Consider the following 22,560-nt stretch of genomic DNA (forward strand, 5'->3'; position numbering starts at 1 on the left):
GTGAACTACTGTCCAGAAGTGGTTGATATTTCAGACCAAGCATCAGACTCTCTTGTAAAACCACACGTTTTAACTTCCTAGGTTGCAGCTTTCTAAACTGCAGTCGCTTCGGCGGCACTAGCTATCGAAGAACTAAGTAAAACTCGAAACCCTAGCAAACTGTGCGTGGCGCCGTGGAAGGCGCGCAGCGCTTCGGGTCTTGTAGTCTGGGACGGACTTCGAGTCCCATAGCGCTGTGCGGCGGGACGTCGCGCCTGCGTGATGCGGGCGGCGGGCAGCGCAGAGTGCGAGGCTCTTTTGTTCGGCTGAGGGGAGGGCCGTTGGCCGGGGCCTGCGGTACGCCGCTTCAGTGAGGGGCTCAGCCGCGGTCAACCGGCTTGTTGCTTTTCTGGTCGCCGCTCCCCTGGCCGGCCCGACAAGACGCGCTAGTAGCGCGGCACCGATTTCTCTCGGGCTCGTGGGCGCTGCTCTGAGGTGAAGAGCCCGCTAGAGGCGGGGGAGCGGGGGGGAGGCGCGCGGAGGCGGCGGCGGCGGCGGGAGCCCTGGATGAGGGGCCGCGCGCTCGCGGCGGAGGTCGGGAGCGGGGAGCGTGTCTGAATCCCGCGCCCTTTCCCGCTCCGAGCCCTCCGCCGGGCGCAGTGAGTAGGACGACTGGCGCGAGAAGGATGGAGAGGGCGGGGCGGCGTCTCCTGAGCCAGAAATTCAAGCGATTCTGGGTGGGCCGAGCACTTGCGGGTCGCCCTTCGGGCCTGGGTAGACCAAGACAATGCTCCTTGGGTTGGGTGGGCGGCTGCGGGATTGGGCTGGAGAGAAAACACTGGGTAAATTGGGAAGGGGACGGACGGGGCAGCCTGGATGCTTGGACAAGCGTTGGGAGCGTTGATGACTGCGAGACCCGAGGTTTAGAAATGTAACCTGAGAATATTGGGTCCAGCCGGGGCTCCCAGAGGAATTCCTCTTGCAGGGCTGGGGAACGGTAACTTCGAGGAAATTGTAAGGGTGGGCCGGGCGGCCCAAAGTGTGCTACTGGGGGAAGAGATCTGTTGAATAAATCGAGGAAGGGGCTAGAAGGAGGGGTAGTATTTGCCTGGCTTGGCTCGGGTTGGGGGGCGGGGGGGAGGCGGGGAGAAGCTGTCAGGGCAAGTGGGGCGGAGGTCCCGAGAGCATTTTCTGTGAGGTGTGAAGAAGAAAAGGGGGAAACTGGCCACCCCTTGCTTCCTGGTTGATCGGCAGTAAGAATAATGTGTGAAGAAAAGATGGAACACACTTTTTTCTTTTTTCCAGATTTTCTACTACCTTCACTCCTTGATTCCTTTAGGGAGTTAAAAAGTCCAAGTGCAGCTCTTGCTTTGATTCCTAATTAGTTCCATACGTTTTTATCTGAGATTGTTGCTGGTCACAAGTTCACTGCGGTGAAATTGTAGAAATGTGTAGATGAGTTCATATTTAAGGAATGAAGTTAACTTAGTGAGAGATTATGAGACGGTGTGGGAGGTTGAGAGGGAAAGTGGAAAAGTTCGTAAGATTGTGAGGTTTTTTTCCTTGGGCTCTTAAGTTTTTTAGGCAGCTTGTCCTTGCTGGAAAATTTGAATACGAAGGGAGCAGTACTTTACCCCTTTTCCAAAACTTAAGATGAAGATTTTTCATGGGTTGTTGCTATATTCAGACATGTATTGGTTGAGCTCAATTAAGGTGGAATTTACAAAAAGATCAGTTACACTAGAACCTCTGGCCAGGGGTAAGCTATCCTCAAATGTGTTAAGAATCAGGTCGCCATTTTGGAATAGTTCTAAAAGGTCCAGGGTTTTGGAATGAATGCGGGAATACAATTGGGAAATTAGTGCCAATGCTCCAAGGTGCTTACAGGTATTTACATGGAAAGTGATATGACTGAAGTGCACAGTGTTGGAATCGGCCACACCTTAATAAAGCTTCAAGGCAGTTGAGAATCTTCAGTCATTTCCAATTTTCCCTCTGGTGCCATTTTCTTCATTGGCTGCTATAACCTAAATTGTTTTTCACTAAAAATGTAAATATTGTGTAGCTTGGTGTTTCTAGCTTCTTGATTAAAGGAGACCAAGTAAGGGCACCCTATCCTTCTGCATTTTGACTACAGGATACTAATATTTTTATAATCATCTAAAGAAAGGAAGCAACCATTATATCTTCTGGTGCCCATTTTAGAGACTAGGAAAATGTTTCTTTTTGAATTCACACCACTTAAAGAGAATTGATGAATTTTTGTCATTTTCTAGTAGTTTATCCATTGAAATCTTCCTTTTCCATATACTCTTTCTCGTGGTATAACAGATTTTGCATTAGATTTGATGGCTTTTTTGCATCATAGGTTATTTCGCTGAAGAGATTTTGGAATAAGATGCTAATGGCTAGTTTATGGCCTATATAAGATGGGGCCGTGCCTCTTGTTCATTCAAGTGTCTGACACATAGTTGACCATTCATATTGTTGAATGAATGGATAGGGCTTTGAGATCTTTTCTGAGAATCCCGTATTAGTAGAATGGCCTGATGTGCATTTATGTAATCAATTTGCCTGTTTTTGTTCTATGACGTTAGGCAGAGTAAAACTGTTGCCCTTGGCATGCTTGTCTTAGCCTGTGTTTTTAATATACTCACCCTGGTATTAAATACAGAAAAGGTATGCAGATTGTGCAAGTGGCAGTTTTAAATACCTTAGGCAAGTACTAGGAGAGGACCCAGGTTCTGGGTTTCAACAGCAAGCTATATAGTATTTTGAATATTTTCTGTTATATAAGTATCTTGAAAAATCATTTGTGTCCTTTGTATAGAGTTAATAAGTATTTCTCAATGGCGATGTCTACTGAAAAATTGAATAGCCTTTCCACGGTTAATTGGAGAAGTTGTTTGAATGAGGACAAAATTCTGATCCTGTAAGTATTTGAATAACTTGTTAAATCTTTCCTGCCTTTTAAGCTTTTATGATTTACTGACCAAAAGGGGGCAGCCTAATTTGTCTGTGAAATTGTGCCTTTCTTTAATAATAGCAAACACATTGAGGGCCTAAGAGAACTATGGTATTTGAGAAGTTAATGTCACTGCTCTGGTTTTGTTTTGTTGTCTATGAATCCTTTGGTCTCTGCTCTTATTCTGGTCTTGCTTTCTAATCACTTTTATTTCATTTTAAACTAAAATATTTGCTTCAGGTATCACTGTGTTCTACTAATATTTACAGATCCCTATGGCCTCTAAACCCAAGCCATATCTATAGTTTCATTTCTATCAGCACCATGAAAAGGAGTTAGCCAAGCTTCTGGACACGTCTCAGATAAAATTCTAATTTTATTCACACACTGGTATTCTAGTCCTAGATCCTGGAATTCGAGGACAGGGATTTCTTTAAAAATGAAACTCCTGCCCACCCGGTATGTGGCACAAGTTCTTGTTTTCTGCTCAGTAAAGTTTTCCATCTGGAAAGCGTTTGCCTCACAAACAGCCACAGCTAACAAACTGAAAGCAGTTTAGAAACATGAGTTAGGAGGACTACAAACTGAATATACTACACACGGCTTCACCTGCCTTTTGATGACTGGTATGTAGTTGCTAATGCTCAGCAAGGATACTTACTTCTTTGCAGATCCGATTTATTTGCTCATCATTCCCTAAAAAGCTGACAACTTTGGACTTCTGTTCCCTCGTTATCTCAATCTGAGACATCCATTCTTATTGCCCATATAGGGTTCAACACCTTACACTGGGTCCAGACCTACCTTTGAGTGTCTGGGTAAAAATAGAAACAAAATGCTTTGGGAACCACAAGAAGAAGAGAAATAATATTTAGCTAAGTTGGGTAAGCATCATGGAAGAAGTAGCATTTGAGCTAGCTCTTGAAGGAGGGGTAGGATTTTGACTACTAGCCTTGGACAGGAGCACACTTCTTAATAATGAGCAAATCCATGCATGGAGGAAATGTGCAGGATATGTTCAGGTTGTACTTTTCTGTTTTGACAGGAGAATAGGTTTTGTGAGGGAAGTAGGAGTATGGAATGGTTGGATCTAAAGGGTGTTAGATGTACATTGTGGAGTTTGGCCTGCCTTTTAAGAAAGGAGGAGGAGACTTTGTAGAAAAGTTTTTAGCAGTTACCTGCCACTTTCCTAATCAGTGTACTCCCACCCAAACTGGTTTACACACTGTCTGCCTCCGTTGCTTTTGTTAACAATAGTTCCTTGGGCTAAATCGCCTCCCTCCAGTCCAGTTTTTCAAATGCTATTGGAACCTTGCCTCAATCCCAGCTTTTCAAAACCTTTCTAATCACCCTAGCCATTTATTCTTCCAAGCCCCGGTAGTGCTTTGGTGGCGGCTACTTCTTGCTTACATTTCTTTTGCTAATTACTGCATACTCCTGTCATTTCTTCTATTGAAATGAACTTCAATTGCATTTGTACCTTTCTGGTACCTTTTTTTTTTTTTTTTTTTTTTTCTGGTACGTTTTTAATCGTACAGTCCTGGCCCTGTGTCTTACCCTTGAGGGGGGGACTTGGGGAATTTTTCTTTGCTTCGGTAAGCCTTAGTTTCCTCGTTTGTGAAATGGGCTTAGTAGAGATGTCTGAGCATTGAATTAAGTGCCTTTCTATGCATTAAGTGTTAAGTATTCAATAAAAGTTATTTTGTTATTACTAGTCCTTATGGGATTTTCAAAAGCCTCTACTTCCTGTGAGTCTGCATATGCTGCTAGCCTGGCCAAACAGTTCCATTTGCCTGGGTCTGAGGGGATTCCACATTCTGCGATGTGGAGTTTTCAGAAGCTTTCGGTGCTTTAGCTGGAATGAATTGGTCACCCTTTATTCCACCCAGGCTCTTAGTAAATCCTTATTGATTTGATTTGGTTTTTTAATAGATGGTATTAAAAGCTAGTAGAGCTGTAGTTATAAGCTTTTATAGCCATTAACTGACTAGGTGTTAAACCTAAGCTAGAGGCAAAAGATGGGTAAGGAAAACAAGGAATGGAAAAAGGAGCTAGATGAAGGAATGAAGTGGGGAGTGAAATGCACGGTAATTATCATCTGGTCCTTGTCTGCTGCTCCCTCAATATAGCTCTTTCTACCTGGCCACACTTCTGTTCTTCAGATATAGCAAGCTCTTCTCACCCTAGGACTTTGAACCCACTATTCTTTAAATTTGGTACGTTTTTCTGATTTTTGCCGAGTTGTCTCCTTGTCATTTGGGTCTCTGTTTAAATGTTACTTAATCTGAAGATATTTTCTTTATAGCATTTATCACTAATGTTTTCTTCTTGTCTGTGCCCTACTCTGCACACGCATGCATGCATGCATACACTCCCATTCATGCTGACTCATTTGTCCACATTAGAATATAAACTCTAAGAGACCAGGGATTTTGTCTGTCTTGTTCACCCTATTTGTCTAGTGTCTCACGCATAATAGGCACCCAATATAGGTAATTGTTAAATGAATGAATACTGTAGGAGCATGTTCACAGGAAGAGTTAACCTAAACTTAGTCTGGGGCTTCGGGGAAGCTTCTGATGATGACATTTTTTTAGCTAAGGGAATTAGTCAAGTGAAGAATGGAGCCAAGGGCAAGGTAATTGTGATTGATAGGGTTAGGTGCAGTGGTCTTCAGCTCAAATGCCCACAGATAATGGTATGAAGAGGTCTGCATTTTTACATCAGTGGCTAGTATTGAGAATGAATTGGGTTGGGAGTTATCCAGGCAAGAGATGGTGGTTGCTTGGAATAGGATGGTAGTAGTGGGACTAGACAAATGTATAAATTAAAAGATATTTAAGATATAAAATCAACAGGACCTAGTAAGAGACTGGATATGGGGTTTGAGTGGGGAGAAATCAAGAATGTCATAATTTTGTCTTGAACTCAGTAAAAGCTATATGAATTCTTAGAAGGACCATTCATTTAATTGGGTGATGGGCCTTTTTAAAAAGTATATCTGTAAAATCAGAGCCTGAAATCACAACCTCTGAAGTTTGTTATAGAACTTTACTGTATGAATCATTAAAACTGACTTTTGGTATTTATGTAGTTCTTCAGATATCTTAAAATTCCTTTTGCAAATAATTCTGTTGAAATTTTCCATTGTTTGTATCCAGAATTTACTTCCTTTTTCTCACCTATGTTATCTGTCCTCATAGGAACATAGATTCCTTTTGCCATTTACTACAAGGGCTTTCTTCCTTTGTTTTGCTGCTGGGTGAGACAAAAGGAAGAACATAAGAAATTCCTACACTTTAGGTATATGAAATGTGATTTCTCCGTTTCTGGCAGCTCTTCTATCTCAGTCTTCCAGAAATGAGATCTTGGTTTATGTTTTATAATTATTGGTCATTCATACCAGTCAGACCTGGGTCCTTCTTGAGTGTGTTCTGGAGCTGCTCTGCTGTTTTGAAAAACCTAGCCAGGGGATTTCCCTGGTGGCACAGTGGTTAAGAATCCACTTACCAATGCAGGGGACACGGGTTTGATCCCTGGTCCGGGAAGATCCCACATGCCACGGAGCAACTAAGCCCGTGCTCCACAACTACTGAACCTGCGCTCTAGAGCCCGCACGCTCTAGGGCCCACATGCCGCAACTACTAAGCCTGCGTGCTGCAACTGCTGAAGCCTGTGCGCCTAGAGCCCATGCCCCACAACAAGAGAAGCCCACGCACCGCAAGGAAGAGTAGCCCCCACTCGCCACAACTAGAGAAAGTCTGTGCACAGCGATGAAGACCCAACACAGCCAAAATATATTTAAAAAAGAAAGAAAAACCTAGCCATGAATTTCAGCCATATACATAGAACAAAAATGGTATTTTCTTAGAGTTCCTAATGCACTGGATTTCAGAGAGTTATCTTTACGCTTAAAGCAGTAAATAATCTAATGAAGTAGGATATATATGCAAATATGTAAATAGATAATGAATGCCAGAAGGTCATAAAAGCTCACCTCAAAGGAATTCCATGAGAGTTGTTACACCAATTTTACAGATGAGAAAACTGAGTTATGCAGTAAATATATATAACTATCTATAAGCATAAAGTTTTGAGAGGTCAAGGACAGCAAAGATATCATGCTTCTGGTGCTCATACTAGCTTTCTTTTTTTTTTTTTTATTTATTTATTTTTTTTTTTAGCTTTCTTTTGGTGAAAGGAACTGAGAGGACCCTTCAGGCAGTGCTTGTCCAGTTTCATTTCTAGTACAAGAAAGGTCTAGAGTGAATGACGTTGAATGTGATGTAGAGGTTTTGTTTTCAGGAACATCACTTATTACTTACTGTTCAGCCTTATTCTAAATTTTTATGGAGAAAGTAAAACGTTCACCTACCTTTTAGCTAACTATGAGAATTGATTTATGTCTGCAATAATGTATAATTTCACCTGAGGAATGTAGTTTCTGCCAATCCTTTTACAGCAATGGCTTATATCCAAGGAGTGCATCAGATCACCTAAGGAGCTTTTAAAGATGCAGGTGCCATGGTCAAAGCAACAGTGTTTGCAATAATAATAAATTGGAAACAACCCAAATTTTCATCATTAGGTGGATGGTTAGAGTATGGTGTGTCCATACAAGATGGAATACTATGCAGCTTAAGAATGGAGACCTCGGGCTTCCCTGGTGGCGCAGTGGTTGAGAGTCCGCCTGCCGATGCAGGGGACACGGGTTCGTGCCCCGGTCCGGGAAGATCCCACATGCCGCGGAGCGGCTGGGCCCGTGAGCCATGGCCTCTGAGCCTGCGCGTCCGGAGCCTGTGCTCCGCAACGGGAGAGGCCGCGGCAGTGAGAGGCCCGCGTACCGCAAAAAAAAAAAAGAGTGGAGACCTTTATGCAACAATGTCAGAGATGCATTACATTATATTAAAAGGCAAATTATAGAACTATAATATCTATTTTCACATATGTACATCTGGGTCAGTTTACATATAGAAGAACAGCTTTGACAGGTTTTGAGCCAGGGAACTTTGATTCCCTAATTGAATGTGAATACATGTATTATATTACAGTTAGAAAAACAAAATATTTTTTTAAATAATGCACATACACACACCCTACACTCTGACTCACTGGATCTGGGTATCTGTATTTATAAACTCCATAGGTGATTCTTATTCTCATGTAGGTGAAAGTTCTCTACTCAAGGTCTGCTTTCCTGTGAATTCTTTCTTAGTACAGATGGTCATCTCACCAGACCAGCATTCTAAATGTTTCACCTTAGTGTTTACCTCAAAAGGCCTACTGGTTTGTTTCAGAGGGCTGTAGCTGTTACCTTGTCCTCACATCTGGAATTTGACCTTTCAAGCTGGCAAGAAATCCGTATGGAAGTTCTGGGGTAGCCCATTATAATTCATATTTGTGATGGCAAGCAGGAGCTATGCTCACATTGTCTTCTCAGATCCTTCTCATATCCTTTCACTAGGACCAACTACAGGCATACCTTGTTTTATTACACTTCACTTTATTTGAAGATAGTGCATTTTTTACAAATTGAAGGTTTGTGGCAACCCTGTGTCGAGTAAGTCTATCAGTGCCATTTTTCTAACAACATCTGCTCACTTTATGTTTCTGTGTCACGCTTTGGTAATTCTTGCAATATTTCAGACTTTTTTCATTACTATTATATTTGTTATAGTGATCTGTGATCAGTGATCTTTGATATTACTATTGTAATTGTTTTTGGGTGCCACAAACCATGCCCATGTAAGATGGCAAAACTTAATCTGCCAGCTGTTCCCCAGTTTCTCTCCCTTTCCTTAGGCCTCCCTATTCCTTGAGATACAACTAATATTGAAATTAGGCCATTTAATAACACTGCAATGGCCTCTAAGTGTTCTAGTGAAAGGAAAAGTTGTGTCTCTCACTTTAATCAGAATCTAGAAACGATTAAGTTTAATGAGGAAGGCATGTTGAAAACCAAGATACGCCAAAAGGTAGGCGCTGCTTAGCCAAGCTATGAATGCAAAGGAAAAGTTTTTAAAGGAAATTAAAAGTGCTACCCCGGTGAACACATAAATGATAAGAAAACAAAACAGCCTTCTTGCTCATATGTAGAAAGTTTTAATGGCCTGGATAGAAGATTAAACCGGTCACAGCGTTCCCTTAAGGCAAAGTCTAATCCAGAGAAGGCCCTAACTCTCTTCAGTTCTATGAAAGCCTAAAGAGATAAGGTAGCTGCAGAAAAGTTTGAAGCCAGCAGAGGTTGCTTCATAAGATTTAAGGAGGAAAGCCATCTCCATAACATAAAATTGCAAAGTGAAGCAGCAAATGCTGACATAGAAGCTACAGCAAGTTATCCAGAAGATCTAGCTAAAATAATTAATGAAGTTGGATACAGTAAACGACAGATTTTTAGTGTAGACGAAACAGCTTTCTATTGGAAGAAGATGCCATCTAGGACTTTGTCGTAGCTAGAGAGGAGAAGTCAATGCCTGGCTTCAGGGGACAGGCTGACTCTTGTTAGGGGCTAATGCAGGTGGTGACTTTAAGTTGAAGCCAGTACTCATTTACGATTCCAGAAATCTTAGGGCCCTTAAAATCTACTAAATCTACTCTGACTGTGTTCTGTAAATGGAACAACAAAGCCTGGATGACAGCACATCTGTTTACAACGTAGTTTACAGCATGGTCTCCAGCCTCCTTTTTTGGTATTAGCAACATGTGGTCCTTTTTTTCCAGACTGTTCTGTTTTCCAGTTTCCAACAAAAACTCTCTTCAGCTTTTTCTATTGCCCAGTGCATCTCCTTAACAATAACTTTATCATTTTAGATCTTAACTTATTTCACATGAAAAAACTAATACTTGGTGTGAAAAGGGCTGCTGCACACAATAAAGTTATTTTATGCCCACTGTTGAGACCTACTGCTTAGAATAAAAGATTCCTTTCAAAATATTACTGCTCATTGACAACATTTGGTCACCAAGAGCTCTGATGGAGATGTACAAGGTTAATGTTGTTTTCATGCCTGCAAACACAGCATCATTCTGCAGCCCGTGGATCAAGGAGTCATTTTGACTTTCAAGTCTTATTATTTAAGAAATACATTTTGTAAGGCTGTAGCTGCCATAGATAGTGATTCCTTTGATGGATCTGGGCAAAGTAAATTGAAAACCTTCTGGAAAGGATTCACCATTCCAGATGCCATTAAGAACATTTGTGATTCATCGGAAGAGGTCAGAATATCAACACTAACAGGTGTTTGAAAGAAGTTAATTCCAAGCCCTCATGGATGATTTTGAGGGGTTCAAGACTTACGTGAAGGAAATAGACGTGGTGGAAATAGCAAGAGAACTAGAATTAGAAGTGCAGTCTGAAGAGGGACTGAATTGCTGCGGTGTCATAATAAAACTTCAGCAGGTGAGTTGCTTCTTATGGTTGAGCCAAAAAAGTGGTTTCTTGAGACAGAATCTACTCTTGGTGGAGATGCCGTGAAGGCTGTTGAAATGACAACAAAGGATTTAGAATATTATACAAACTCATTTGATAAAGCAGCAGCAGGGTTTGAGAGGACTGACTCCAATTTTGAAAGAAGTTCTGTGGGTAAAAGGTTATCAAACAGCATGAATGCTACAGAGAAATCAGTTCGTGAAAGGAAGAGTCAGTGTGGAGAACTTCATTGTTGTCTTATTTTAGTAAACTGTCACAGCCACCCCATCTTTCAGAATGCACCACCCTAATCATTCTGCAGCCATCAACATCAGGGCAAGACCCTTCCTTCATTAGCAAAAAGGTTGACTTGCTGAAAGTTCAGATGTTGGTTAGCATTTTTCGCAGTGTTCTTTAAGGTGTGTATATTGGTTTTTTAGACATAATGCTATTATTGCCTAGTAGACTACAATATAGTGTAAACTTTTATATGCACTGGGAAACCAGAAAATTTGTGAGTCTCGTTTTATTGCAGGGGTCTGGAGGTCTGCCTGTATTCAAAACGAGAATGCCTAATCCTGTGTCTGATACTTCACTGCCTCTGCCTGCAAGTAGCATTGTTCCTCTTTTCCATTTTCTAGCTCCTAACTGTAGGAGTGGAGGGGGTATCCAGGAGAATTGCAACTGTGCTTTTTCTTTCTCTTAAAAGAACTATGAGTTCATGACTCTTGCTTCAGATTTACACTATTCCTGGATTTATTGGGACACTATAGAAGAATTTGGGGCTCTTAAAATTGGCATTTTCTCAGTAGTTCTCTGGGCTACAAAAATTCAAAACTTCTGCACCATCTAGCACTTGTCAATTTAAAAGACTGAGAAGACTGCTGGGGCCCTAAAAACCAAAGCTTTGCCACTGCCTGCTGATTTAATTAACAATGTATACCTTCCATATTCCAGTAACCAATAAAAAATCATTGGTTTTTAAACACCTATACATATTACAAGGTCTTTTTTGAAAGAAAATCATTATCCGCACTTCCTTATTTACTGATGACAAATTGTAGAGAGGACTGAAGTCAGACCTTTCAGTCCTGTCCTCGTAGAGGCTGGAGGGAAATTTCTCCTGTAGGTGTGTAGCTAGCTCCTAGTTCTGTGTGTGCAGCAGGGCCATTAGCCCAGTCCTGCTGGGAGATGTCCACACTGAAGTGCTGTATTTTTTGTTAATTGTGTGACCTTAGAAGATTTATTTCATGTAAATTTATTGTGTTATCTCTGAGGTGTCAATAACATCTGAATGGCTTAATTTATAGGATTGTTTCAAAGATCAAATGAGATAACATGGTAGCACTTTGTAAACTGTAAAGCGCAATACAAATGTAACGTATTATTTTTCTAGGCATCTTAAAATGTAGCAGACCCGGTAAATATTTAGGTAAAATTGTAGCAGCTTAACTAGGTTAAGGATTTTTTGTCTGAAACATCGTGATGAGCCTTAAGAAGACTTTTTTTTTTTTTTTTGGCTACGTTGGGTCTTCATTGCTGTGTGCAGGCTTCCTCTAGCTGCAGTGAGTGGGGCTACTCTTTGTTGCGGTACGCAGGCTTCTCATTGCGGTGGCTTCTCTTGTTGCGGAGCACGGGCTCTAGGCATGCGGGCTTCAGTAGTTGTGCACAGGCTTAGCTGCTCCGTGGCATGTGGGATCTTCCCGGACCAGGGCTCGAACCCATATCCCTTGCATTGGCAGGCAGATTCTTAACCACTGCGCCACCAGGGAAGTCCCCTTAAGAAGACTTGTCCAAGGATTATTTGCTAATCTTTTTATTTATTTATTTAGGCTGCGCTGGGTCTTCGTTGCGGTGCAAGGGCTTCTCTAGTTGTGGCACGTGGGCTCAGTAGTTGTGGTGCATGGGATGCATTGCGGTATGTGGGATCTTAGTTCCCCGAACAGGTATCAAACCCAGGCCCCCTGCGTAGGGAGCACGGAGCCTTAACCACTGGACCACCAGGGAAGTCCCTAAGATTTCTGAGTTAATTTAGAACTGTTCGCCCTTGTGTACATCTTGTGATGTTCTAGTATATACCTTGACCCTTTGTTCAATGATTATGGCACTTTTTATGCCATAATTTGGTTGCCAGGATATTTAGGGAGAGTGGCAAATAGCATTGACTAAAGGCATTTTTCCATTGTGCTACTACGCTGATCTGAGTTACTTTGAATATCCTTGCCAAGCAATTCCAGTTGAAAGCCCTCCTTCCGGATGTCACTGCTGGTATTTGGAGATTGCCATATTCAGGGAGAGGTGGTCTCTCTTGAAATAATCGATTTGGAAACTATATGCAAATAATTGGCCTGTCATAATATTTAAGGGAGCTCTTGGCTTGTCTGAAGGTGCTATCAATAGATTCTGTAGGAAGAGTGGGTTGTGTATTTATTTACTTCTCTACTGATTTTGACAAATGGTTTATTCAGGACCCCAGAGAAGTACCTATAAATAAGGAAAAAACTCACACTGGGAAGCCTGGCTGAGAGTCTCCAATATAAAGAGAATCCAATCCCTGGAGGTAAATGCTGGGATGAGCCAGTTAAGAAAACTCAAAAGAGAGAAATGGAAGTGTGTTTTCAACATTCTTCACTTCTCATTTGAGTTGCTCTTAGGACAATGAATTTAAGTGAGTAAAGATGAAAATCAAGCGGTCTCACTCTAGATTTCCCTATTTGGGGGTTTTCTTTACCTAACCTAAAGGATTATATTCTCATGCTATGACTCTTTCTCCTTGAGGCCATGCTAACGATAAAGGGAGGGGAGGCCTGCAGTAGCTAGAGATGAGCTAGAAGCTGTCCCTACCTTTTTGTTTTGTAGTAACAGGATCAGATGGGCAGGATTCAGTGTTATTTCTTTTTGTAAGACAAATGTAGCTATTAATGTAGATAACACAGAGCCTTCAATATCTCTGAATTCTGAAGCCAGAGTGATAAGACTGCCTTTCCTTTACTTTCTTAAATTTAATTACTTGAGAGAGGGGTTATTAGGGGACAGTTACTGGTTTGGGGTTGTCTGTAATCCGTTGTTTTTCTGTCTGTTGAGAAAGGGAGTAGCTTCCAATTTCTGAGTCCAAACTAATGTAGGGAGTTGTGGTACCCTTTGTTATTGAAAGGTGATTGTCAGTTTATTTTTCTTTGCACATTAACTGATGCATGAATCTTGCCACCCCTTCAACTGACAGTGAAAGGAAGCAAGCAAGGAGTAGCACTTGTTCTTCGGAGCAAACACTACTGCATTTATCCAAAAGAAAAATTAGACTTTTTTTCCTTTCCTTATAACACTTGTCATGGCAATCAGAATTCTGAAAACCTGAAAGTATCTCCCTCCAGGAAGAAGCAACAGGCTCTGAATCAGAGGCACAGTGAAGCTAGCCAATAATTAGCAAAAGGTAACATTCAATACACTGATTAGTCTGTTCAGTAACAATAAAAGGAAAACTCATGGCACTAAAAGATGGGTTGGGGAGGGAAGGAAAGCAGAATCTTTGGTATGTAAATGGAGAGGAACAGTCTCAGCGCAGATGTGTGTTTTGAACTGTATGGACAGGGGCATTGGGTGTGGCCTTAGGCCACACTGAGAGCATCTCAGAAAACTTTGTGTGTGTGCCACTCAGCAAAAGTTCAGAATACCTTTAGTGGAAGAGGTATCTATATTTTTTTCTTACCAGACATTAGGTTTCAGGAAGACAGGGACCATTACTTACTCTCTTGAATCTCCAGCCTCCAGCAATGCAGAATTTTCTAGTAGCCAAATGTTTGTTGTTTCAGTAAGTCAGCATTGCTTATATATGCAGACATGAGAATATCTCAGAGTATAAACCTAAATAAGCATCTGTAGATACTATAACTGATTCATATTGATGAGCCCGACTTTTAGTAAAGGTTTGTTATATTTCATATAGTCTATAGATGAACTCTTTCTAAAATACGTTCTGTCTACATGTGCCAATTTAAAACTATTTAGAAGAGCCTACTTTCACTGACTCCCAAGGATGCTAGGAATAACCAGTTTAAACCCCAATTAGCATTGCCTTAAATTCAAACATAAAACATGGTAGTAACTACTTTCTTGTCTTGGATCATCTGCCATACTCTTGATTGTTTGTTATTTCCTTCTGGGCAGCTAATGTATCTATCAATTTGTAGATTGCAGCCAGTTTTGTAGATCAATTTTGTTGTATAGATATCTTATGGCGCCACCTACTGACACATTTGTAATCATAAGGCTTTATGCTTACCAACAGTCAAGAGTTGTATGAAGGACTAAAGAAAACAGATTTATAGGGGACTTAAATTTTAGCACTGGAAAAACCCTTAGAGGTTACCCAGCCTGATGATATATTTTACAAAAGAATAAATTCAGGTTCTGTTATCTGTGATACACACCTTTTTTCCCCCATTTATTTCCAAATTCGTTTAGAGAATCCCATGGTCATTCTGGCATTTTTATGAATCCTTCTCAGCCTTAGAAATAAAAAGTAGAATAAAAAGTTCACAAGAAACTTGAGAATTATAAATTAATGGTGGCATTCAGAAAAGACTACATAAAGAACCTTAAGGGGACTCAAAAGAGATTGTTTAACAATGCAGAAGAATTGCTTATATATGCATATACAGAAGGGAAAATTAAACTAGATGTTTAATAAATAGGACAAGCCATTTCCCTTAGTAAAAATCCAAGTCCAATACTGTGATGAAATTGAAAAACATTCAGAGAATTAGGAGAAAGTATGGATCAGAGGATTATATGTATATAGGTTTGATGTATAGACCTTATTTTTAGGAGGATTGCTTTTTTTCTTTCAAATTAATGTAATATTTTAGATACCATAAGTAAAGGGGTATTGGGAGCTTTTTTAACTTAGGAGGAATGGGTATAAAAGTTTTAAGTGGATATGCAAGAATAAGGAAGTTTTGCTGTGAGATTAGTTGGGGCTGTTTTAGAAAACTAACTTTCTAGCTGAACATAGAAAACTCTTGGGTATTGAAGATGAATAGGCATAACATTTATTGAAGCAGAATGCACTGTTTTTTGTAAGATTTATTTATTACTTATTTATTTTATTATTTTTGGCTGCATTGGGTCTTAGTTGCGGCATGCGGGATCTTCGTTGAGGCATGCAGGCTCTTCGTTGCAGCACACAGGCTTCTCTCTGGTTCTGGCGTGCGGGTTTTGTATCTAGTTGTGGCACTCAGGCTCCAGAGTGTGTGGGCTCTGTAGTTTGCGGCACACAGGCTCTCTAATTGAGGCGCACGAGCTCAGTAGTTGTGGCACATGGGCTTGGTGGCCCCATGGCATGTGGGATCTTAGTCCCCTGACCAGGGATCGAACCCATGTCCCCTGCATTGGAAGGCGGATTCTTTACCACTGGACCGCCAGGGAAGTCCCAAGCGTGCACTATTAAAATCATCGATGATGTCCCTGGTTTTATCCAAATATTCTCCTAAGGGTGTACCCTAATGTCCTTTTTATTTCCTTTATCATTTTAGCAGCGTCACCCTTTATACCAGAAAGCTGGCGGGCACTATGGGGAAAAAACAAAACAAGAAGAAAGTGGAGGAGGTGCTAGAAGAAGAAGAAGAAGAATATGTGGTGGAAAAAGTTCTTGACCGTCGAGTGGTAAAGGGCAAAGTGGAGTACCTTCTAAAGTGGAAGGGGTTCTCAGAGTAAGTTTCATTGACCCAGGAAAATCCATTCATTTGGTCACCAACTATTTCTCAGGAGACTGGTAATGTGCATGACCCAGGGTGCACTGATGGGTACATTGTGACTCAGGCCTGGCCTTCACGGCTTATAGTTTAATTAGGAAAATGACCTACATGTACAAAGTGCTATCATGCAAGACTGATTTCTGATGAGCAGTTTTGTGTGTGGCTTTCCACTGATCCAAGTTTGCAAAGAGAGAGTAACTTTCTTTTGAAGGTGGCAAGTTTCTAAGCTTTCAATTTGTACTAAAAAGCCCCCTACTGCCTCCCAAAAAATGTCAACTTTGTCAAGTTCTTGGTCTTGGACAGAATCCAGTTATATTTTATCATTAACTCCTCTGTTCCAAGGACACCAGCTTTTGTCCTCCTGTGCTTCTCCTTAGTGTGAGTGTGCTAACTTTGAGTGGAAAGGGTGACTCGTGTGCCTCTGGTTTCAGTGAGGACAACACATGGGAGCCAGAAGAAAACCTGGATTGCCCCGACCTCATTGCTGAGTTCCTGCAGTCACAGAAAACAGCACACGAGACAGATAAATCAGAGGGAGGCAAGCGCAAAGCTGATTCTGATTCGGAAGATAAGGGGGAGGAGAGCAAACCAAAGAAGAAGAAAGAAGAGGTAAGGCTCGAAGTAAGAATTTTTACTAGCCTAAAATTCATGCTGCTGTCAAAGAAGCTGAAAGATAATTTAAGCACTTTTGTTCTGCTGCTCCTTAGATCTCAGCAGCTGGCTCTCAATCCTTTTGGAATGTTAGATAGGCTAATGCTTTAAAAATGTTTGAGGGCCCGTGAGCCATGGCCACTGAGCCTGCGCGTCCGGAGCCTGTGCTCCGCAACGGGAGAGGCCACAACAGTGAGAGGCCCATATACCGCAAAAAAAAAAAAAAAAAAATGTTTGAGGGGCTTCCCTGGTGGCGCAGTGGTTGGGAGTCCGCCTGTCGATGCAGGGGACACGGGTTCGTGCCCCGGTCCGGGAAGGCCCCACGTGCCGCGGAGCGACGGGGCCCGTGAGCCATGGCCGCTGAGCCTGCGCGTCCAGCACCTGTGCTCCGCAACGGGAGAGGCCACAACAGTGAGAGGCCCGCGTACCGCAAAAAAAAAAAAAAAAAAAGTTTGAGGGTTCAATCTCATGAAGCCACATAATCTACTGTTATTTTATGTAAGGTTCAAGAACAGTAAGTGCAAGGGAATTCATTCCTGTGAGGAGATGGCTGTTAATGTTTTAATCATTACAGGTTTTAATCTATTCAATACCGTAAAGTAAGGTACCTTTTGAGGGTGAAGAACAGTTGTGAACATTTATTTTGCTTGAGATGTGGGTCCCTTTTTACATATGGGGAAACCTCAAACACTTCAAAACTCGATGGAATAATCGCTCAGAAGGATTCTAAAAGGCTTGTGACTTACAGCCAAAGATTTGGTGAAATATTGGCAAAAGGGTTTGATAACATTGTCAGAGAAACAGGAGTTGCTCCAGTCCGGATAACAGTCCCATATAGTTAAAATTGTTCCATCTCTGTGGTTTTTACAGTCAGAAAAGCCACGAGGCTTTGCCCGGGGTTTGGAACCGGAGCGGATTATTGGAGCTACAGACTCCAGTGGAGAACTCATGTTCCTGATGAAATGGTGAGTCTGCCAGTGGCTCTGTGTGGTGGTTTTTTTCTTCTCGACATCTGTTCCATGCCAGAGGAAAAGAGCTGGACCTTCAAAATTCCAGTCGCCCAGGTGTGAAATCTTTAAGATGGCATAGTCCTTCGATAGTGACCCTCGGCCTGACTGCCAACCTGGACTCGTGAGTTACAGGTAGGGGCCCTTAGGATTCTCGGATCTTTGCCCATTTTTTTTAGGAGGTGGGAGACAATCTGGAGTACAGAGGGTATGGGGAGGAATCACATTTCACTCATGTAAATAAAGGGGGAAAAAAAGAAATGTGATTGAACCACCCTCCCCTTCCACCACCTCCTTAATAAAGATCGGGCTGGCCCCGGGATCAGAAATTCTGTTAACTTCTCAGGGTTAGGAAAGAATTTCTGTAGCTCTTCCTTTGTCCTTGACTGTTAGATCCTCTCCAGTTTGTGCAGATTCTACAATTGCAGTATCTGCCAGCAGGGGTCAGCAAGGCCCCTTTACTATACTAAGCATAGAGAGAAGCCTGCTTTTTTCCATTGTAAGTGTAAATACCAGTGGTGGTAGTACTCCATGAAACAGCTTAATGAAAGCAGTTGTCTTGAGAATCTTAAGAACTGTAATTAACCCAAAATTCTCTATAATTTCTCTATTCTCTGTCCAAAAGGAAAGCTTTCTTCCCTTTTTCTTGCTTGTTGGAAGTGCTTGTTCTCCTCCCCCCCAAAGTGGAGCTCAATCATTGTCCTTAAAATATAAATTAGGAGTGAATAATCCTAAGCCTGTGCCAAAGAAGGCAGCATTCTAGGGGCTTTGTCCTTTTGTCAGTCTAGAACCTTCTCGGAAACTCATATCTGTACTAATTCCTCTCCTTTAGAAGGTAGCAGGAGAGGCCTAACTTGAACACTGAAACTGAAAGCCTATGGCACAACCAGTTAAACCTCTTTTTTTTTCCCATGCATTCCCTAGGTGTTTACTGACTCTGACCTTCTTTTAGCTTATTTATTGCTAGCCTGTAGGAGAAAAGTTCATTTTTAAGGTGCTGCATATGGGAGAAAGGAATTAATACCAGGACTTATTCAGTCCAACTAGAATACACTTTCTCTGGCTGCATGTGACCAGTCTGAGTAATGGTAGCACCTCCTTATTGCTTGACACTACATTCCTTTGGTTCACTCACTAGTGTGTAAAGATTATAGCTGAATGTAACTCTGCAAGTTAAGATTGGATGTTGATTATTAAACCAAGTTCACTTTAAAGTGATTTTCCTGGAGAATGGAGATACTTGTTCATTTCCCAAAGTAGCTGTTTTTCTGTGCAGTGAAAAGACTGAACTCTTACTTCAAAGGCTGTTGTTGAATTGTCAGCAAGGGGCAGCCTGCTTCAGGTTCCCATACTGTTATACTCCTTTTCCTTCCCATTCTCTTGTCTGTTTTTCAAAATCATACCTTACTGGCTTACTCTTCCCTGGTTCCATGGGGCTGTGTGGCTTTGGTTCTACCTGTTGCTGGAGTTCTGGAAGTTTGGGGTAGTGTCTCGTCAGAGATCCCATCATATATATCTATCTGCTGCCTGCCCTATGCTATTGCTTCCATCTAGGATGTTCCCAATGACCTGAAGATAGCTTACTCCTAAGTCCCTTGTAATATGTATGTGGTTTTCAATTTCTGAGAACATTTTAAAATTCAGAAAAAATATGGAGAATTATGTAACAGTCCCTTTATTTTCTATCTCCCAGTTTTGAAGCACCAGTTCAAAGCACCTGGGAGTTGTGGCCTGTCTGTGAGCATGGCACTTGGTAGTGTTAAACAGTATGATTATGAGTAAGCAAGAAAGTGTCCACCTGCATTGGCTCTGGTCAGTGCCAAATTGGTATTAAATCTTACTATCCAACATGGTATTAAATCCTATTACCAAGCCAAGATCTCTCCATGGGCTTTTAGCAGCTGGGATATGGCTTTGGAATAGTATGGTAGCCTCTCTTATTCCCTCAGAGAATCTGAGAGTCATGGTTTTGTATGTGTGTGTGCGGCCTTTCCCAGGGGTTCAGAGTTAGCTTTTGACAAAGATATCTAGAGGGCATTTTCAATGGGAGAAGATCTCCGCGGATATTACTTGGCTAAAAGCTGCTAGTAAATGATGCTTACACCATATTATCATCCTTCCCTGGCCTGCTCTTCTGGAATTAATATTTTATTAATTTACTTTTTTTTAATTTTTTAAAAAATTTATTTTTGGCCGCGTTGGGTCTTCGTTGCTGCGTGCGGGCTTTCTCTAGTTGCGGTGAGCAGGGGCTACTCTTTGTTGCGTTGTGGTGTGCGGGCTTCTCATTATGGTGGCTTCTCTTGTTGCAGAGCCATGGGCTCTAGGCGCGTGGGCTTCGGTATTTGTGGCACACGGGCTCAGTAGTTGTGGCTCACGGGCTCAGTAGTTGTGGCGCACAGGCTTAGTTGCTCTGCAGCATGTGGGATCTTCTGGACCAGGGCTCGAACCCATGTCCCCTGCATTGGCAGGCAGATTCTTAACCACAGCGCCACCAGGGAAGCCTGGAATTAATATTTTAAAAGCCCAAGCCCTTGGGTGATCCAAGTTAGGAGACCACTAGCACCTGGTCTCAAAGTCTCTTTGTGCTTTGTTCTGCAGGAAAAACTCTGATGAGGCTGACCTGGTCCCTGCCAAGGAAGCCAATGTCAAGTGCCCACAGGTTGTCATATCCTTCTATGAGGAAAGGCTGACGTGGCATTCCTACCCCTCAGAGGATGACGACAAAAAAGATGACAAGAATTAACTCTCCTGAGTACCAGCCCCTGTCACATCTGACTGTGGGTTTCAGGTGGGGAAAGAAGGAGTTCTACTTGTCTTGACACCGTAGAGGGGGCTTGAGAAGATGTCCTTTGAAGAGCCAGTATAGTTTCTGTGCCCTACAGCAGCCCAAGTGCTTTAAAGCCGCTCCATGCTGTATAGTTTGCACACCCATCCCAGTGGAGGGGAAGGAGGGCCAGTGTTTCAAGGCAACACATTCTGAACTTTGCTGAGAAAAGCAAAGGGCCTTCTATGAAGGACAAAACTTGCAGAATGCGATGTGGGAGAGCAAAAGATACTGCAGATCTTCAAAGAGCATCTCCACAACCCACAGCCTTCTTCCCAATAGTGTTAACTCTGCATTTTTACAGCGTAGCATGTATGTAGTTTTTGGCTATTTCTGGTGTGTTATTTGGGGTGGGAGGGATGGGGTGGGGAAGAAGGGAGATGGGTTAGGATCATTTTTGTTAAAATTTGGGGCCTGTTGGGGGGAAATGGTGAAAGAAAGGAAAGAACAACTAATGATGATTTGGTTCTGTGTCCAGAATATTTCATCCTTTCAAAAACTGTCATTGGCAACCTAAATGAGGACTGTGAGAGACTGTTTAAAAGCTGTGAATGCCTGAAACTTAGAAGCCAAGGTGTTGCCTGCCTGAGCTTAATGCTGTTCCCAAAAAGCATTAAGCTTTGGTAACTTCTTAACTTCCCAATTCAGAAGTTACCAAAGCTGCCATTTGGGGGATGGAAACTGGTTGAGGAAAAGTCTTATTGGAGTGTATACACAGGCAGATCATTCTGTCTTAGAGGTGCTAATTCTTGAAATCGACAAGAAGACCCTTTCTTTTCCAATTTTGAAGTTATAAATGTCAGCTTCTCCACCCAAGCCACTGGCTCTGAAGTATTTGGGGAAGGGCAGAGGGTGGTATAGGAGATGGGAGAGTAGGCAAAGACAAGGGCCGGTGCTCTTAGGGTGGAAAACTCTTGGAGCCTCTGTTTTTTGAACTTTGAAACCATTGGTGGCAGGGTTCAGTCACTGACAGCACAAGTTCACTGAGTCACTTCAAGAGTTGAATGATTTCTGAAGCCCTGGTCTCAGGAGATTAAATTTTCATACTGGGGCAGTGGTTCACTTTAAAGCAAAACACATTTTTTTAATCCTAAGAATTAACTAAAACCCAAAATGCTGTCTTGAATCATGAGATCCATCAGTTCTTGACATCATTTAGACCTGCATCTAGAACTCCGTTGTAAAATCTTTTTAGGCATGTGTTAGGTTTCTGTGAAAACTTTTGTTTTTAAATGTTAAACTTCATACCAACACTGTCAGTTTTTGTCTTAATAAAACTATAGATTTATAATCCTTGATTTTTGTCTTGTCTTGCCAGAAACACTCCTTGCCTTATTATTATTTTATAGATTGAGCCTCTTTGGGAACAACTTCCACACTTGAATGGTTTTATTTCTTAAATACTGTAGGCTTGAAAATCTAGTGTATGGTATGACTCTTTCTTTGACACTGAGATTTATAATTGATACAGAGATTATAAAGATTGTCGCATCATTCTGTCTTCATACTGCTCAAAGTTTGTTCAGCACTCTGACCTGATAGCACTTCCAAAATATGATACGTTTGGAAATACAGGTTTTTGGGTTAGGTTTAGATCCTGGCTCAGGTATTTCATAGATCTGTGTGACCGTAGCTAAAGTTAGCTTCTCCAAACTTTTCAGGAATTGGTCCTGTGTTTGATCAGTGAATTAAAACGTCATCCATTTTCTTAACATCATTTTCTGCCTATAATTCTAGAGCCAAAATGGGACTATATTCTTGTCAGTTATAAAAGGGGAAATAGGATTTCCACTGAGATCAGTTCAGCTCTACGCACTAGTGCAAAGCATTTGTTCCAAATAAACTGAGTGTAGATATACTTTTTTCAAAAAGCCTCCTAGGAGTTTAGGGAGACATAAATGGAGCTGGAGAGGTCTTCCTCTGCAGAGGTCTGAGTGTGTCCTTGTAGTTGGCAGCAGCAGAGCAGTCTGTAG

General features: G+C 41.8%; 1 protein-coding gene across 2 annotated transcripts; it reads left to right on the forward strand.

The window, feature by feature from the left end:
• Nucleotides 1-266: 266 nt before the first annotated feature.
• Nucleotides 267-21,885, forward strand: CBX1 (chromobox 1). 2 transcript variants are annotated; one of them, XM_032617958.1, is made up of 6 exons: nt 267-474; nt 2,810-2,911; nt 15,884-16,060; nt 16,537-16,714; nt 17,627-17,721; nt 20,362-21,885. In XM_032617958.1, exons 2-6 carry the CDS (start codon nt 2,829-2,831, stop codon nt 20,504-20,506), a joined length of 678 nt encoding a protein of 225 aa, XP_032473849.1. In that variant the 5' UTR covers nt 267-474; nt 2,810-2,828; the 3' UTR covers nt 20,507-21,885. The 2 variants fall into 2 exon arrangements, with proteins under 2 accessions (XP_032473849.1, XP_032473850.1); XM_032617959.1 differs by lacking the exon at nt 2,810-2,911.
• The last annotated feature ends 675 nt before the right edge of the window (nt 21,886-22,560 follow it).

This window comes from Phocoena sinus, chromosome 20, assembly GCF_008692025.1.
Source record: "Phocoena sinus isolate mPhoSin1 chromosome 20, mPhoSin1.pri, whole genome shotgun sequence".
Lineage (NCBI taxonomy): Eukaryota > Metazoa > Chordata > Mammalia > Artiodactyla > Phocoenidae > Phocoena > Phocoena sinus.

Bases quoted from the DNA above. Each gene is read 5' to 3' on its own strand.
- CBX1 (XM_032617958.1), top strand. From the start codon at position 2,829: ATGGCGATGTCTACTGAAAAATTGAATAGCCTTTCCACGGTTAATTGG. The intron at 16,061-16,536 runs GTAAGTTTCATT...CTCTGGTTTCAG, and splicing joins AAGTGGAAGGGGTTCTCAGA to TGAGGACAACACATGGGAGC. The intron at 16,715-17,626 runs GTAAGGCTCGAA...TGGTTTTTACAG, and splicing joins CAAAGAAGAAGAAAGAAGAG to TCAGAAAAGCCACGAGGCTT.